Source organism: Hirundo rustica, chromosome 18 (genome assembly GCF_015227805.2).
Source record: "Hirundo rustica isolate bHirRus1 chromosome 18, bHirRus1.pri.v3, whole genome shotgun sequence".
In the NCBI taxonomy this organism is placed as follows: domain Eukaryota; kingdom Metazoa; phylum Chordata; class Aves; order Passeriformes; family Hirundinidae; genus Hirundo; species Hirundo rustica.
The window spans coordinates 3,437,170-3,455,731 of record NC_053467.1 but is presented as its reverse complement, the minus strand read 5'-3'; the positions used below and the strand labels follow the sequence as shown (position 1 = coordinate 3,455,731).

General features: G+C 50.1%; 1 protein-coding gene across 10 annotated transcripts in view; it reads right to left on the bottom strand.

The window, feature by feature from the left end:
* Positions 1 to 5,841, bottom strand: part of TNRC6C (trinucleotide repeat containing adaptor 6C) — a 98,096-nt gene extending 92,255 nt beyond the window's left edge. For 4 of the 10 annotated variants that reach the window (XM_040082065.2, XM_040082068.2, XM_040082077.2 and 1 more), the window contains exon 1: positions 5,535 to 5,839. In XM_040082065.2, coding sequence (XP_039937999.2) covers positions 5,535 to 5,536 — 2 coding nt within the window. In that variant the 5' untranslated portion in view covers positions 5,537 to 5,839. Of the gene's footprint in view, positions 1 to 4,702; positions 4,754 to 5,534 lie in introns of all 10 variants that reach the window. The other 6 variants (XM_058422896.1, XM_040082076.2, XM_058422894.1 and 3 more) reach the window with 5 other exon arrangements.
* Between the last annotated feature and the right edge of the window lie 12,721 nt (positions 5,842 to 18,562).

Below are 18,562 nucleotides of genomic sequence, written 5' to 3'. Positions count from 1 at the left end.
ATTTTATGAACTTAAATTGCAACTACGTTCAAGACCTCAGTGCTGAAAAATTACGGCGCTGATTCACACCCAGGGTTGAGACCAAAACTCAATCAGATTTGTCTGGTACCCTGAACCTTGAGATGGAAGAACAGCCAGTTATTTTACAGCTGCCTTCAGTGACAGAAGCCTTTTCATTGGGAGGAAGAGAGAGAAATGCTACTCTTAAAAAAAAAAAAAAAAAGAGAGAGACAAAGAGTCAGATGCATATTTTAGAGTAGTGCTGTATTTTCCACCATCTTTGACACAACCTCAAAGAGCACAGTGGCTGTTCTGTGCAAGAACAGGCAGTTTGTTTACCATCAAATCCAGACATTTTTATCTTGGGCGGGAGATTTTAAAACGTATTAGTGGCAAGGTAGGAAGGTGCACAAATGAAGTTTAAGAAAACACAGTTGTAACTGTATTTGGGAATCCACAGTGAGGTTAACCACGATTAAGTAACGATAAAATAAGCCTAAGTACATCTACTTCTGGCATTTAGGATGTATAACTTAGCCATTCTTTCAGTTGACAATTTTCCCAACCAGCACAGATTCCTAAAGGGAGATCAAATAATTCTTTGATTCCTCTGCTTTCATACATTAAGAATAACCATCTTTCATTTTACCAACAGCATTTGCCAGTGAAGAGACGGCGCAGAGCACATAGATCATTTAGTAATGCAATTTACTGTCACTTCTAGATCATCTCCCCATTCAATAAAGTATACTTCTCTTCTAAACACTATTTGCCCTGGCTGATATCCTCATAATACAGCTGAAAACCTCAAGCCATTATCACTAGAAGGCATCAGCTGATCCTAAATTGGCTAGACTGCAGCGTCACAGGCATTTAAGAGGTTTCCTTATCATTCATCTTTAATACTGAGGGATCGACACACTCCTACCTGCAGCTTCTAGGCCAAGGGGAAACCTTCTAATGGTATTACCATTATCTTGTAATCTGAATTTTAAACAATTAAAACAATAGCACTTTTGTGTTGCAGGTCTCTACTGTAACCAAAGATGATACATTTGTCATGTTCAAAGTCTTACATAAAGCACTGATTAAAAAAAAAAAAAAAGGCAGAAATATGCACTCTGCATTGAAGCTGCTGAACCTTCAAAGAGAAGCAGCACTGTAATAAGGCACTTAAATTCAAGTCATCAAGAGAGACCATTTAGTTCAGTCAGGAAAGGTTTGGCCATTTCATTTTAAATCTGCAGTTCTTTTAGTCAATACGATCTGGCAATTCTTTCCAAATGAAAGCCTCTTTTTACTGAAGCAGGGAATGGCTCCACCCCTGACCTCCTCCTTCAGCTTGTTTTGGAAAGGGGCCAGATGACAGCATTTGGAAAAGCGCATGTTTATCTCGGCGAGGCCAGCTGCTAAGTTAACATATTACCCGTTCCCACATCCCCCGCTCTTGGTTAAGTCTTCACAGCTAAAACTGAAAGTAAACGCTGCCATCGGGCTTTTAGTAAATGTAACACGAAAGAGAAAAGCAGTCTCCACGGCACGGAGCATCTGAACGGGCTGCAGAAGCGTAAGGTCATTTTGAGTGAACAGCAGGCAGTAACTCTGTCAATAAAATTCCTGGCCTTTCTGAATCAAGTGAATGAAAAACTGAAAAATAAGCGGTTTTCTTTCTAGACTAATTTAAAGCTATGCTTTCTATAAGATTGACACTCAGCAACAGTTTGCTCCGCTACACAAGGAGATTATAAACCCCCGCTTGACAAAACCTTTCCCTTTATCTTGTTTTTTTGTTAGTCCATACTTGGCAAGGTATGGAACACGGGAGCTTTGAGAACTTCAACAAAGAAACTTCAGATTAAAAGTAGTCTCATGCCCAATTACGTTTTTCTCATTTTAAGGAAATTTCATCTCATTATTTTCAAAGTCTTAAAAAACCTCTTTCAAGCAAAAAGAGTACAGAATTACCTTACTTCCCTCAAATACCAGTGAAAGATCTAAACTCATCCAAAGCAGAATGTGTTATCTTATTAGAAAAGACAAATCCTGGAAAAGAAACCAGAAATTAAGGCAGAGATGGGGTTTTCATTGATCCCAGCAAGGTCCAGCAGGCTTTGCAATGGGCAAACCCATCCACTCACAGGTGATCAGAGACAGATTTTGGGGGAAGGCAAGATGCATGAGGGTGAACCTTTGAGTCCCCAAATGGTTTTTACCCAAGGGCAGTGTCCCAGAGCAAACTCCACTCAGCTGTGGCCAGCGGGGAAATGGCACAGCCTAAGGCTGCCCACAAGGACATTCCCAGGCACTGGCACTGACAGCTCCAAAATAATCCATGTGCTGGAAAGCTAATGTACAGCACACACAAACCACCCATGTGTAACACAACAGTTCTTAGTCTGATGGATACCCAGACTTAAATCTGGCAATGTGGGAATCCACACATAAAAAAGGCACATTAATACATCCTAAATATATCCTGCTGCAATACAGAGGAGCTCTCAATAAAAAGGTTTGTCTGTCTTGTTTCTTTCGTTGCCACAAACAAGACCTTTAGACAAAAGTAGCAAATATTGCCTAAAATACAGCCTCTGCTACTACCCATCCCTCCTGCCCCGGAGCAAGCCCTGGCTGCAGCAGCTTTCCCTACGGCAGCACCTGTTCTCCGGGGGCTGGACTGTAATGAACCTTCCTCATCTCAGGAAGCCAGGCAGATCACTTGCAGTCAGAAATGATCCGCTCCCCTTTGAAGATAAGGATAAAGCCACACAAGGCATTATTATACTATTGCTGGTGCCCTTAAGCACTGATTTTCCCTAAAAAAGTTCAAATTAATCTGATTTACTACAGCTTTTTTTTTTCACAGACTGAGTCCCGGGCTCGGAAGAAGCCAGGTTAGGTTATCCACCAGCTGGGCTTCTGCAATCTCACCCAAAAAGCACCACAATGCTTATAAAGGGTATACCGAGCTCAAAAAGGCTGGAGCAGTTTCCTCACTGGGGTATCCAGGGCTGGCACTGATGCTTTCACGTTCTGGAAAGAATTCCAGAAACCAGCGCAAGGACGCCAGCGCATCCGAGGGCTGTTCCTCAGCACACCATTTTGAGCTCACAAATAACACACAGGAGCAGCCAGCCAGACATCCCAGGGATTCCTGAACCCGAGGAACCGCGGCTGTGGGAAACTGTGATGTGCTAAGCACAGGTTGCACCCACTGCAAGTCACCTTCTATTTCCTCGGAAAACACCAGGGGAAGCAGTGAGAACCTGTGTGTACCTTCCCACCACCTCCTCGAAATTATTATTTTTAAGAAAACCGTAATATCCGAGAGGAAACTCCATTTAAATTCTCAGTCGTCGGGGAATCCAAAAAACAACCCACCCACCGCAGGGAAGGAGGGCAGGATGTGGAAGCCATGCCCCTCTCTCCCAGAGCATCCAGCAGCAGTGCAGATGTTCTCCTGCTCCTCCGCTCTGGCATTGTCCTCAGGTCCACAGCATCACCGACACCCACCTGATTTAAAGCTCTGCACCACCGGCCAGCCCAATAACAGCGGGATTTATTGGAATTTTAATTACCTTAACCGGCCTAATGTCCACGGCAAATTTCTGTACATAAATTAGCATAATTCGCCAGATACATACATATGCAAACGAGAGGGGAAAATATGCAACAGACACGGGTATGACGTCCCAAAGATTATTTCTAAATTTAAACTGGCTGTTAGAATAATTGAATAAAGCTCTTCTCGCAGATACACTCGAGTTGTAGCAGAAAAGAAACTAACCACAAAGACCTGCAGTAGTATTTTTAATGGGAAAAGAGGGGGGAAAACCCAATTGAGTTCAATAAATCCCATAATTGAACCTTCAACTAATTACATATTAAGAAGATTAACCTTTGACACAAACTTGTGATACAAACAAAGAAGCCTCGAACAATTAATAAACTTCCAGTGTTTCAAGATTTCTCAGGTTAACAACTGAGCCCTCCCCATTTTCCTCCCCTTCTGCGTCGCAGTTAAAGGAATAAACTCTGTTTAATATTTCTCTCTCCCCCTGGACATTCCAGGTTTAGACGAAGATGTCTCTGCGAATACTCAAGAGAAAATAACCGCGGATCCCCACAACGCCATTACACGGGGAGAAAAATACCCCAAATCTAGATATTTCAACATTTAAAAGAAAGCAGCCATGAAGGACAAAGCTGGAGCTCATGTGCTCGCCCACAGGGCAGCACTGCCGGCCATGCCCACAATTTTCCAGCCCTGGGATAATTTCCAACCCGCTCTACAATAATTTTCACACGTGTAAGTTCTAAAGCAAGAACACACGGCCATGCCTTGCAGCAGAAGCTGCCTTCGTGTCGTATCTGAGTGGCACAACATGCTCACAAATGGCACTTTCTGCTCGCTGTTCGGGCCGAAACAGCGATTCCGGACAGAGAAAAAAATACAGAATTAATTCTACCATTAAAAAAAAAAAAAATCTGGAGATTGTTCACATTTTTAAAAAATTGTATAAAATGGATTTTGAAAGGTTTGGGGTGTTTCTTGCTTCGCTGACTAATAAGCAGCTTCAAAATAATAACAATAATAATAAGCTAGTTTAGACTTATGAAAAAGGAGGAATGCACCGGCTTTGCAGGTCTCTTCCCCTGCTAACTTCTACCATGCCTGCATTAAGAGCTTCTTACCCCTTCTTACCTTTTAGTCTTTTCTTTATGGGGCTCTTTGGCAGCTTTCGATTCAGTCTTGCTGTAAGGAAACAAGTGACTATTTTGTCTATCGTGTAGGGGTCTTTCTGACGTGTTCCTTTCTTATTTTTAATTTTTTCTTTTTTTTTTTTCTTTTAATTTTTTGTAAATGTACCCGTAATTTCACGAATATGAATACGAAAAAAATCTCACACGGCCAAAAAAATTAAGTTTTTTTGTCGCTGTTGTCGTCGCTTGTTTACCCCCCCTCAGGGAAAAAAAAAAAAAAAAATCTGCCACACAGGAGATGAAAAAAAAACCCAACAGATCAACAGGAAAACACTATCCAAGTAGAAAAGCAAAGAGCTTCAGTGTTATCCAGCCCAGAGGAGAAGTGCAGCAAAAGCAGGTCCAATTCCAAAACAAGCTTTTGATTTCCAGTGAAGCAAAAAAAAAAGAAAAAAAAAGAAAAAAAAACAACAAAAAAATAAACAAGACCAAGAAACCAAGACAAAATACACGTTCAAGTCCCCAGCTAAATTTTTGCACGAGTGTGTCTTAAATACAAGTTTGTTTTTATGTGTTGCAGCAAAACCCACGAAAAGCCAGGATTTGGAGTTGATCGGGATGAGTTCTCGTGTGTGTGTCTTGATGGGTTCTCAGTCCACATGGAGGAACATCTGAGGGTTTTTCAAAAAGTGCAAATCAAAAAAAAAAAAAAAAGAGAAACCGGGATCCAGAAAAAGAGTTTTAAGATGGATCCCCCCTTCAAAATAAAAGGAGGAGGGTGAAAAACAAAATAAAACACCACCGCGGAGGCACGGGGGGATGCGGAGTCTCACATGGGGCTGCGGACAGCAGGAGGATCCCGCCGGGAGGTCCGGGGGGGCGGAGGATCCAGCGGTGTCTCTGCCAGGGGAGGAGGGTCCGCGGCTCCGCAGGGACCCCGCGGGCGATCCGGGGCGGGAGGAGGATCCAGCAGCCGCTCCCGCAGGAAGGAGCGAGCGCGGGGAGGGGATCCGGGGAGGAGGATCCAGCAAAGTCTTTCACGGAGGGAGGAGGGAGCGGGGAAACCCGACAGTCTGTGTGCCTGGCTCGCAGCGGGATCCGCGGGCAGGCGGGGGTGGGGTGGGGGGGATCCCGCGGCTCTCTCCGTGTCCTCCGCAGGGATCCGGCAGAGACCCGGGTGGGCGGCGGGAGGAGCTGGGACCCGGGGGTCGGCGGGGAGCGGAGCAGCCGAGGCGGCGGCGTGTCCCCGGGGAGCCGCAGCAGCGCCTCGGGCAGGGTCGGTCGGTCCGCCGGGGTGCCGAGGGGGAGGGGGGGGGGAACGCAGCGCCGCTCGCCGTCTCTCCCGCTCGCTCTCGCCTCGTCCGCTCGCAGGGCAGGCGGTGCCGGGCTCAGTGCTGCCGGGCCGGTCCCCCGCTCCTCCGCGCCGCCGCCGCCGCCGCTGCTGCCGCCGGTGCCGCCCTGGGGAGCAGAGGAGCCGCTGCCGCCGCTGCCGCCGCCGCGGCCATTTTGTCGCTGACTGACAGAGCCCCGCCAGGCAGCGCGAGACCGCGGGGCGGTTCCGCGCGCGCCCCCTCCCGCGCTGGCCGCGAACAGGAAGTGCCGCGCTCCCCCCTCCCCCCACCCCGACCCGGCCCTCCGACCACGTGACGCGGGCGGGGAGAGGAGGGGGGAGCCCCCGCCGATATGCAAATGAGCGCGGCGGCCGCGGCCAAACAGCGGCGAGGACGCGCGCGCGCGCGCCGCGGGCCACGCCCCCCGCTCCCTTCCCGCCACGCCTCCCCCCACAAAGGCGCGCGCCCTCCCGCCACCGCCGCGCGGGGCGGGGGGGGCAGGGCTGTGCACCTCCCCCCCAGCCCAAAGGGGTACAGGGGGTCACCCCCACCCCGGGCAAATGGTGTCGGTTCTTTCTCACACACACACACAACCCCCATGTGCCAACGGCAGGGGCGAGCGGCAGTTCGCCTCTCCCTCGCAAACCTTCCTCCTGGGGGTGGGGAGAGAGATGTGTCCCCCTAAAGGGGTGTAGAGGGGCTGTGCCCCCCCCGGAAGGGGTGCTAAAGGGCTTTACACCCACGCACACACACCCGCGTGCATATGGGCGACGGAGCATTCACCCCCGCGGGGAGGTGGGGGGGTACGGGAGAGATGTGCCCCCCCCCTCCCAAGCGGTACAGAGGGGCTTCACCCCCATCCCCGTGCAAATGGGTGTCGGTGCATTCACACACACACACACAGCAGGCAAGCGGCATTAGGTGCACTCATTCCTCACAACCCCTGGGGACAGCGCTGGCAGGACAGCTGTACCCCCCCCCAAAGGGGTATAAAGGGGTGCAGAGGGGCTCCCCCCCACCCCGTGCAAATGGGAGTCGGTGCCTTCACCCCTCCTCACACACCCCCGCAGGCTGGGGCTCTGCGGGGATTGGTCCAGGGGTGGAAAGGGGAGTTAAACACATTCCTGCTGCGCCCCGAGTTGCCAAGAGCCCCCCCTCTTTCTGTCAGCATCCCTTGCCTTAAGCATCCGTCCCTCTGGATGCATCCGTACCCTGGCACGTGTCGTGTGCACGGCTGTGCGTGTCCGAGCACATACACCGGGCATAGGCGTGCACAGGGCACACACCTGCAGGGACACACCTGGCTTACACTCTCGGGGTATCCCAGCCCTTCAGGACACCTTCCTGCACAGCCCTGCTGGCCTCTTGGCCATCGGAGGGGATCCCTGTCCTACCCAGGTGCCCCCAAAATAATTCCGGTGTTTTAAATGCACCCGTGGCTGAGCAAGCCCGGGGAGCCGCCGAGGAGATGGAAATGTCACATTTCAGAGTGGTAGAGGTTGACTTGTCCCCCACAATAACCACATTAACTGTTCCTGTCAGAAGAAAGTCAGGAGCTGGTCTCAAAATACCACGGGAATGCAAAAAATAAGTCTTTTTTTTTGTTGTTGTTAAATGTTGTTACGTCTGGGTCTTTCAGCAGATCTCTTGTTCTCTCTCCTCTCCTGTTTCCTCTCCCCCTTCAACAGAGAACATTTTTGGGAACGGCAAGGAAACGCAGAGCCTGAATCTTTCTGTGCTCTGGCCGTTCCACTAAAATCTGCATGGAGCCCGGGTTACAGAGCAGGGCTGGTACTGCTGCTGGTGCGGTGGCACCCACAGCGGGGCATTTGGGGTGAAAGAAGCACAGTCCCTGTATCATTCCCGTTGGCTTTCGTGATGCCAGCCCCAAAGCCGCCCTGTGCCAGCCCCTGGGCAAACGACGCCGGGAGCCCGGAGCCCCTTGACCACTGGAGGGAGCCCATATTGTGCCAGAATGCAACAGAAACACTACAGGGAAGAAAAAAAAAAATACTAAAATATGAAACATCAGATCATTGTAGTCAGAACAAAGTGTCTTCTCCAGGTCAGACCGTGATCTATAGCAATGCAAAATGTTATAAAAATCAGATTTAAATGTCCCATTGTACTTCATCAGCACAAAGAAGAGAAAGAATTATTAAGAGCAAGGCTCTTCCCCCCACCCCCATATTTTGAATGTCAGTCTGGCACTTCCACCGGGAGTGAATTCATACGCCGGGATGGTGGCAGACCTGGCTTGGAGGGAAAATGCCCTTGTGTCATTCCAAGGGCCAGCTCGGCTTCCCCTCACTCTCCTTACTTAAATGTAGGTCAGCACCTATAGATTCCTTCCCAACCCGCCCCGGAGCTGCAGCAGCTCAGCACTGCTGCTTTCCACGGAGATTTTGCTCTCCTGATAAGCCAGCCACTCCAGAGGCAGAGCAGAAGAAGCCTCATGCCATGCTTATGGCACAGCCATGCACCTACAGGAGGCTGCCCTGCACCAAAAACTCTGCTTGGCAATTGTGCCGAGGAATGTTCCTGCTTCCCTAAATTACACGTTGTGAATGTTGAAATATTTGTAATTCAAACCACACTTTTAACACACAAATATTTCTGGCTTCGCAGAGCGATGCCAAGTTGCTGGAGACCCTGAAATGTCAAAATGGAATGAAACTGAAAGTGATTTGTGTACTAATCTCTTTCCTTGGCCCTGGAGAAATTACCATCAAAAGCACGATATAACCACAGCTCCCCAGTCGTGTTTGACACCCCTGCTCTAAAATACTGTCCTTAACAGATAAAACCAACATTCTAGTAAACTTTTCCTGTCTCACCTGAGCTCTTTTACCATCGAATACAGGGCTTTTATCCAATGTAATTTTTATTTTTTTCCCCCTCCTTTGGTCTCCCACTGGGTTTTTTTCCTCCCTCTCCCTGCCTGTTCTCCGTGGGGGCTTGCACAGATCCGGGTGGGTTTGCCCCCCCAGCGCCATGAGCTGAGGCTCTGTAGCAGCTGATGGCTGCTGTCACCACCCATGCTACATCTGTCCCCTGATTGCCCCTCGGCCCGAGCTGACAGCACCCTGGCAGGGCACAGGCTTCTCCTTGAGCTGTGTTTTTCCAGAGCTGCTCCAGCGCAGGAGCCGCCGCTCCAGGCAGTCGCTGCTGCCTTTGGAGCCTCTCCTTCCCCCCAGAGCTCAGGTAGTAGCTTTTTGTCACACGGGAGTAAGAACAGATGTGAGCTGGTGTGAAGGGGAGGGAAAGGGACAGAGGGTGCCAGTGGTTCAGCTCGCAGAGAGCAGGAGGAATTCTACTGCTGCCTTGTGAACCTCCACTTGCCCAGGCTGCCTGTGTCTCCAGGAAAGGGCTGTGACCAAAGTGTTCCCAGGGTGCTGGGTGTGTTGGGTGGGTGGCTTTGAGCACAAAGAGCCAGGCACTCCCACAGACAGAGCGTTTTCTCTGCTGAGAGTGACAAAGCTGAGCTAAGCTAAGGTCTTCACGTGTTCGGGGCTGTGTTGGGGTGGCTCAACCACACCCAGGCAAAATATCCCTCCACCGCAGACTTTACACCTCTTGCTTGGTTTTGTATCGTCCAACCAAGTGCAAAACCGTCGCCAAGCGCTTCTGGCGCTTTTACCCAGCAATAACGAGCACACACAAAATTAATGTCAAAGCCTGACTCGAGCACTGGCCATGCTCCAGTGACACAACCAACCTCATTCCTTAAGGAGAATCCGGTCTCTGATGCTGAACAGGATTTCCCAGAGCCCACACAAAGTGATGCTGCAGCTCCAAGGCTCTCCCCTGTCTCAGGTGATGCTCCCAGGTCAGATGGGCAGGATCACTCTGGGAAAGCAGGATCCAGGATACCACAGTGTCTTCCCAAGTTTTCCAAGGGAAATACGAACATGCAAGCCATTTGAAGGATGCAAGCACATCCCTTCTGGCCACTTTATCACATATTGTGTCTTGAGGGTAAACACTTAAATAGAATCATGGAATTGTTAAACTGGAAAAGACCCCCGAAGGCCTTTGATTCAACCATTAATGAATTGCATTGAACTTATAAATCATTTTTATTGGAAAAACTCACTTTCATGACTTATTTCTCTTTCCCCACATTTTCCTCCCACTTGCTGGGATCATGCCCTGCTGCGACACCTCCACATCAGGGTGGTTGTACCCAGCTATGAAACGTCCTCGCCATGGCACTGGCCCAAAGCAGAAAGGGCTCCTGAAAACCTGGTGCCGCACATTCCTCCTGATGTCTGGCACAGACATTTCACATCAGCAAACCCACTGTGGTGAGCATCATCACAGGAGTCTGACAGTTCACCTCTTACCCTGCACTGGATGAGCTGGTTCCCCCTTTTTTTTTTTTTTTTTTTGTGTAACAACCAAATATTTGAAACATTTTCCCAGAAAACACAACATCTGGATTCGATTCCCTCCCCAGCCCGAGAGTCTCTAACCTGTATTTCCCATGAGAGAGATGTAGCACGATGCTAAACAGCAATCTGGCAGGGGGGAAAACATGGCATTTTTTATTCTTTCTCTCCAAGCTGAGCTATTGTACAAACAGGAACACAAGTGTCCTGAGGCCAAAAAGCGAGCAAGAAGCGCATGACTCCCTACCCTGCCTGCCACAGCAGCAGTGATAACACGTTCTGCTTATTATCAATAGCTGTTTTACAATAAATACATAATCTGCCCTGAACAGAGGGCTCAGAGCCCGATGCTTACCCCATAGCTCACCCCATAGCTCGCCCCATAGCTTACCCCAGAGCTTATTTTGGGGGAGAGGAAGCACTGGTTTAGAGGTTGGAACCTGTGAATGCAGCACCTCGAGTTAAGCCTGTAGGGTGGAGGAATGCGCCAAGATGCAAATTTCCCGTCGTGCTTCTGAGAATAAAAGTATTGCCATTAATCAGCCTCTCTTCCTCTGCTTTTTAGGTCATCACTTATTGGTCTAAGGGGGCTGGAACAAGCAGAGGGAAGACACAGAGTGTTCCAGTGGCACAGACAGTACTCGTCATCCAGGCACGGCTGCAAATGCTACAGAAAACCCTGGTTTTGGTACAGAAAACCCTTGCTGAGCACGCAACCCCCCGGTGAAATACTGGAGTTGTCACCTCTGGCACTGACAGTGGCACCAAGCCAAGTGTTTGTAATAAAAAATCCTGCAGCAGAAAGGGAAAAACCCCTGATTACCCAACATTTCAACGAACTGGGAGGAAGCTGCCAGTGCAAAGAAGCCTTCCCAAAAAGAGTTTTCCAAGTCTCCTTCAGCTTGTAGATTTTTATCTTCACCCCACACAGAGAGTCCTGCACGTGTGGGAAGCAGTGGAGCTGTTTTCATGATGTGCTCAAAAGTCAAGGTGTTTTTGGGTTTCCTACCTGTTTGCAAGTCTCTCACCCCAATAGGAAAAAAAAGCAGAGTTGGGGCCAGGCCACAAAAGGGTTAATTTTTTGTGTACACCAGTCTGACCTTTTTTGGCAGCTCAAACAGCTGCACCCAAGAAACACCTAAGGGATGAGAATTCTTCTGAAACTAGGGAAAATACCTTCTAGCACCTCACCAGCTATCAAAGCAGTGGTGAAAGAACTTGCAAATACTTGAGTTAAAAAATAAACCCCAGTCCTCGGGTCAGGCACTGCTCCCACACCGGTTTGTGCAGTGCCTGTGGCAGCCCAACACCGTTTCCTCAGGACAAACCAGCCTTTGGTGGGCTTTTGCAGCAGGACTTCATAATACATGTCAGTCCTCCAACGCTGGCAGTGGAACAGCAGAACAGATTTCAGCCTCCAAGATTTTTGTGAGAGAATTTCTTTATATCCCATGTGCTGAGTGTGGGCATCGCCTCCCTGTCCTGGGAGCTCTTCAGGGTAAAGGGTGGCAGAACGGCAAATGCTTACAGCTGCAGCTGCTTTCTGAGCAGCTGCTGGGCCAGCAGCTTCAGTGCTCAAGGTAAAAATGAGTTATGATAGCCCATATGGATGAGACAAAGAAAAGATTCTTGGGCAGTTTTTATGAGAGCAGGTATGGACCCAGTAGTAGAAGAGTTTTTCCCAGAGTTCTGGCTAATACACATGGGAATAATCTGACCTCTGTAAAACCTTCAGAGGGCCATAACATCCACTACTTTCTTTCTTTGATTGAGCTGGGCATTCTGGCTGCTCTCTTCCTTCTCTGTCGGTGGCAGAGGACATTTTGAAGGGGATTGATGCCAATATAATGTACATTAATTGCCTGCCTCGGGAACTTTGGGTGAAAACGCCGTGATGTGATGACTGTTGCTCTGTACAGACTCACCAGGTATCAACACTTCGGGCTGGATTGTACCTAGGGCAGCTTCTGTATTCCTGACAGAGCTGATGTGACTTATCCCTGGGGTGAGGAGGTGGGAGAGAAAGAATTGCTTGTGACAGATACGAGTCATGTTGCTTAATGAAGTTTTGCAAGGTGTTCAGAAACAGCAGGACAGGGTCAAATCAGGGAAGGTCACGCCGCTGGAAGCTGCAGTCCTGAGTCAAGACCCGGCTTTTCCCCAGAGCCTGTCACTCTGCTCCCTACCCGGCTGGCAGAGCTGCTCAGATTGCAAAGAATTTATTGACACCCACCCACCATCCCTAAAGTTTTATGGCAATATAGATCCATTAGAAATCCATTTTACAGGGGTATTAAAATAATGAAGGTGAGAATTAAGAGAGCAGCGCACTCCTTGGAAAACCCACTGATCATAATATACTGCTTTAAAGAAAGTTACCGTGCAGTCCCCTTAAAGAAAGTTATCAATTAGTCACTGTATCAGACATGGCAGAATTGTTCCCTGAAGAGGATTTGAGGAGGAAAGCCAGTGACTAAGTGATGAATTTATCACTGGGGGTTGCCTGGCTCCATGGATTAAGATGACATGGCGCAGAGGGCTCGGAGAGCAGACCTGCTGGCCCTGGGGGGGTTCAGGCAGGAGCAGGTATGGGGTGAGATGTGACGGGGCTCCCAGGCAGGGTGATGGCAGGAGAAGTGACACCAGTGGGGTGGATCAGAGCTCCCACACATGCTCAGGGCGCTGGGCAGACACTCCCCCAGCAGCCTGTACCTGCTGCAGTGCTGGCTTGGGCATGGTGCCCCATGCTCTCCTTGCCACGGCCTTCCAGACCACCACAATGTGCTGCCTAGAGTCAAAAGGTGATGGATTTTCTGGTCCAGATGCCCCACTGAAACCAGGGGCATCAGGGCTGATGTCCAGCTGGGAGATTTGTCTGTCCCTGCAGCTGAGCTGTGAAATGCCCTGGGGTGAGCCAGGACAGCAAAAGCTGAAGACAAAGTACAAAACCTGCTTGGTTCCTGCAGCTCAGATAACTGAACACGGACAGAGGAATGGACCACTAGGACACGGCTTTTCCCTGTGGGCAAACATCACCTGGTAACATCTAGACAAGATGAGCACACGTGAGCCTGTTCCATCCCAGCAGTCAGAGGAAGAGGGCTGAAAAGAGAGAGGGTTGTCCAATGAAAAGGTTGTGAGTGTTGCCTAAAATTGGGAGAAATCACAGTATTTCCATGGAACTGGAATAAACTTGCGAAATACTTTGTTTTGATCCAAACTATCCCTGGAGGTATTTAAAAGAAGTGTAGCTGTGGTGCCGAGGGGACATGGTCTAGTGGTGGTTTTGGCAGGTTTAATGCTTGGACTTGATCTTAAAGGTCCTTTCCAACCTAAACAATTCCGTGATTCCATAAATATACATTTCTCAATGCAGAGGCATTTTGTGAGCCCAAAGCTGCCCTCCTCTGTCGCTGCAGGGCTGAAAGGGCTCCCGGGGTGACCACAGCAGTCACTTGCTGCCCACACCTCGCTCGGCTCAGCTGAGGAGCCCAGCAAAGCCCTGACAAATTGCCAAGCTCTCCTGAGATAAATAATCACAAACAAAAATATTTGTGTTTACTGTGGGGATTTGTCTGTGCATAATTATGCATTAGTCATTACGAGGACTACAGGAGAGTTTTACACATGTAAATATGTTCAGTTAATTAGACAGGACCGCTTTTGGTTTGTTTCTTCTCTGCAGTCTGATCCTGAAGTCATCAAACACTCCTGGATCACGAGGCGGCTTGAACGGTGTGCGTGAAGAAAACAGCTCTCTCCCTGCTCATAATGCAGCTCTGGGTATCGATATATATTCCTTTAAAATACTTCTTGTAGTTTTTCTGTTACAGCCTCAAGGTACTACACACGATGCAGCACACTGTTCTCACATGTTCGTGTTTCAAGGGGAGATCAGATGGATTTCTCAGGTAATACAATATAAGGCGTTATTTTCTTCTGAAACATTTTTAAGTGCAGCAGCTTTTAGCAATCTTCTAGCATCTTCTCCTATGTATGACAGAGTCTATTAATGCTATTTGCATGAGAAGTTCACAATAAATCATTCATGCACAGTTTAGTACAGGTTAAGTGTAACAGCCTAACTGTGATTTTCTGTAAGAAAATCAGAGCAGCTCATCAACTGGTGTAAATCAGCAGCGCTCCATCAAAGGCACTGAGTCACACCAACTAATTGCTTGGCCCAGGGGAAAGATTTAGGCAAAAAAGCAGCAGGGAAGAGCACGATTCCTGCCTCATTGGAAGGACCTTCTCCTCAGAGCTTCTCCCCTAAAAACCTTTCCAAAGAAAATCCATAGTGGGTTTTCTGTCAATCCTGTGGGGCCGGCACAGCCTGGCTGGTGCAGGGTCATCGCTGTGCCACTGACAGCCCTGGGCTCTGCTGTGGCCACGCTCCTGGAGGATGAGGAGTGTACAGGGGAGCCAGCCTGGAGCAGGGCCAGGAGCTCAGCAGGAATCCCTGGGCTTTTCCTGGCCCTGAGAGTGGGAGGAAGATCAAATTCCCCAAGAACCTGCAGCTTGCCATGTAGGCAAAAGCCTGGAATAACAGCAAAAATAGTTCCAACCCTGGCCGTGGGAGACCTTTAAAGTCCCTTCCAACCCAAACCATCCTGTGACTCCAGGATTTAGGATGGCGTGGTGTCCATGTATCCATCTCCATTTCACTGCTTGGTTATCCTCCATGTTTGGACCACTGACCCCATTTGCTCATGGGAGGAGGAAGAGGAGGAAGAGGAGGCATTCCCTGTCCCCGGGGCAGCACAGCAAACCCCGCTCGGGAGATGCCAACAGGGAAGGGGCCACCCTGCTGCACCCAGCCTGGTGCAGGATCTCTGGAAGCGAAAGGAAATTCCTTTGCGATGATGTGGAATTTGTCACCCTCTCTGGAAAGGGGCCACGTGGGCAGGAGAGGAGCAAAGGGTCCCTGGAGGGGGGTGGCTGATGGCAAAGCCCGCAGCGTCCCTCAGCAGCGCTGATCGGCGATGGTGTGGCCGCGGCACTGAGCGGCTCGGCTTCGCCCAGGGGGGAGGCGAACACGGGCACAGCTCCGCTCGGAAATGAGCATCTTTCTCCTCCCCTCCTCCTGTTTTTTCTCTCTGTTTTTTTTCGGCCTGGTTCTCGTTCTCACTGCGGCGGCGTGTGGGACAGAGGCTCATTGTTCCCGCAGCTCGGGGAACGCGCCGCAGCACTGATCTTATTAGAGCTGGGGCCGTGCCCGGGCCGGCCCGCCGGGAGCCGGCAGCCACCGGCACGTCCCGGGGACATCCCGGGGACATCCCGGGGACATCCTGGGGGTACATCCCGGGGACATCCCGGGGGACATCCTGGGGGACATCCCGAGGACATCCTGGGGTACATCCTGGGGGTATCCTGGGGGACATCCCGGGGACATCCCGGGGACATCCTGGGGATATCCTGGGGTACATCCCGGGGACATCCCGGGGACATCCTGGGGGACATCCCGGGGACATCCTGGGGGTACATCCTGGGGACATCCCGGGGACATCCTGGGGGTACATCCTGGGGATATCCTGGGGGACATCCCGGGGACATCCCGGGGACATCCCGGGGACATCCTGGGGGTACATCCTGGGGATATCCTGGGGGACATCCCGGGGACATCCCGGGGACATCCCGGGGACATCCCGGGGACATCCTGGGGGACATCCCGGGGGACATCCTGGGGGACATCCCGGGGACATCCCGGGGACATCCTGGGGGTACATCCTGGGGGTATCCTGGGGGACATCCCGGGGACATCCCGGGGACATCCTGGGGGTACATCCTGGGGGTATCCTGGAGATATCCTGGGGGTATCCTGGAGATATCCTGGGGGTGCATCCCAGGGACATCCTGGGGACATCCCGGGGACATCCTGGGGGTACATCCTGGGGACATCCTGGGGACATCCTGGGGGTACATCCTGGGGACATCCTGGGGACATCCTGGGGGTACATCCTGGGGACATCCTGGGGACATCCTGGGGGACATCCCAGGGACATCCTGGGGGTACATCCTGGGGGTATCCTGGGGGACATCCCGGGGACATCCCGGGGACATCCTGGGGGTACATCCTGGGGGTATCCTGGAGATATCCTGGGGGTATCCTGGAGATATCCTGGGGGTGCATCTCAGGGACATCCTGGGGACATCCCGGGGACATCCTGGGGGTACATCCTGGGGACATCCTGGGGACATCCTGGGGGTACATCCTGGGGACATCCTGGGGACATCCTGGGGGACATCCTGGGGACATCCTGGGGGTACATCCTGGGGGTATCCTGGGGGACATCCTGGGGACATCCCGGGGACATCCTGGGGGTACATCCTGGGGATATCCTGGAGATATCCTAGGGGTGCATCCCGGGGACATCCTGGGGGTATCCTGGGGACATCCTGGGGATATCCTGGAGATATCCTGGGGGTGCATCCCGGGGACATCCTGGGGACATCCTGGGGGTATCCTGGGGACATCCCGGGGACATTCTGGGGGTATCCTGGGGGTACATCCTGGGGATATCCTGGAGATATCCTGGGGGTACATCCTGGGGTACATCCTGGGGACATCCTAGAAGCACATCCTCAGGAGCACATCCTCAGGAGAACATCCTGTGAGGCACATCTACAGAGAAGCCAGGGAAAGGTTTAGATCCTACAAATATGGGGAGAAGGACTAGAGGAGAGCCTCCACAAAGTGCACAGCAACTCACTGTCTGTGCTCCTGGTTGGACTGAGAGCCAGCCAGGCTGATTGAGATGCATCTTCTAAATGCTCAGATAGCAGAAAGAAATTGCACAATTCAGGCTATTTATTTGTTACTTATAAAGAACATAATTTTGAATGCACTGGCTAAATTGGAATTAATTGTGTTAAAAATTCAGGTTAACGGATGCTGTAAGGAGTTGTCTTGGGGGAAATAAAGAGGAACAAGCAAAAAAAAAAAAAAAAAAAAATCTTGGGCACTAATGATTAGAGCAAAATCCTGATGTTAAGAGGACTTTGTCTCAGTGGAAGCAAGTTACTCATCTTTTCCAGAAGATCCATGCATACATTGCAAAATGTTTATTTTGTACTCTCTGAAGTGGTTAATCTACATGCAAAGCAATGAAAAGGTGTCTTATTAGGCTAATTGCTAATAAAAAAAAAAAAAAAAAAAAAAAAAAAAAAAAAAAAAAGAGAGAGAGAGAGAGAGAGAGAGAAAAGCCCAGAACTACTGTGAGCAAATATTTAAAAACAGATGCAGAAGGCTGTGAAAACAAACACAATCTCGTTTTTCCGTGAAGTTTTCCCACCAGAAATCAGGCAGTTCAAAGAGACGTCCGGTTAATGCGGTACCTCCAGGCTCCCGGCGCTGGAGCTGTTCATTAGCCGCTGCGTAATTCTGTGATGCAGAACTGGATTAATGGAAAGGTGACTGGGAAGCCACCGAGGGACCTGCTAATGATACTGCTTCGTCCTTAGAGAAGTCCTCTCTAGCCTTGCCCACGTGCAGCAAAACACACACACCATCAGGATACAATGCCACATTATCACAAGAAAACACTTTGGAGAGGGGAGGAAGATGTCATCACCGAGCGGTGCTGGGAACGGGTGAAACCCAAGATGGAAAAATAATTGCATGCATGTTTTTTAATACAACAGGATTCCCCCAAGCTCATTAAAGCAGATGGAAGTTTTAAAACCTGTATTACTTTAAAAATTAATTTACAGCTGTGGGGCTTGGTGGCCCAGAGAACATTAAAATGATAAATCTGGAAAGGTGGTTTGAGCAGAAAGGAGGTTTGCTTTGGTCACAACGTGGCCTTGTGCAGCTGGGAAGGGGAGATGGCACCATTTTGTTGCTGTTTGACATTTACCTCTGCTGTGCCGTTTCTGGGTTTAACCCAGATTTTAAAATACTGTAACAAGCCATTAAAATTTCCTCCCAAGTGATGTGTCAGCCAGAAACGATCCTGGTGCTTCTCTGCCTTATTAGATACTGGCCGGCATGGTGGGGGAGCTGATGTGGATATCTACACTTCGGACCACAGGAGAGCCCTGTCAAAGCTGGATGTCTGCACTGGGTCGTGGCACAGGGTCACAGCACGGGCATCTACAGCAATCCATGGCACAAAGTCACAGCATGGACATCCACAGCAA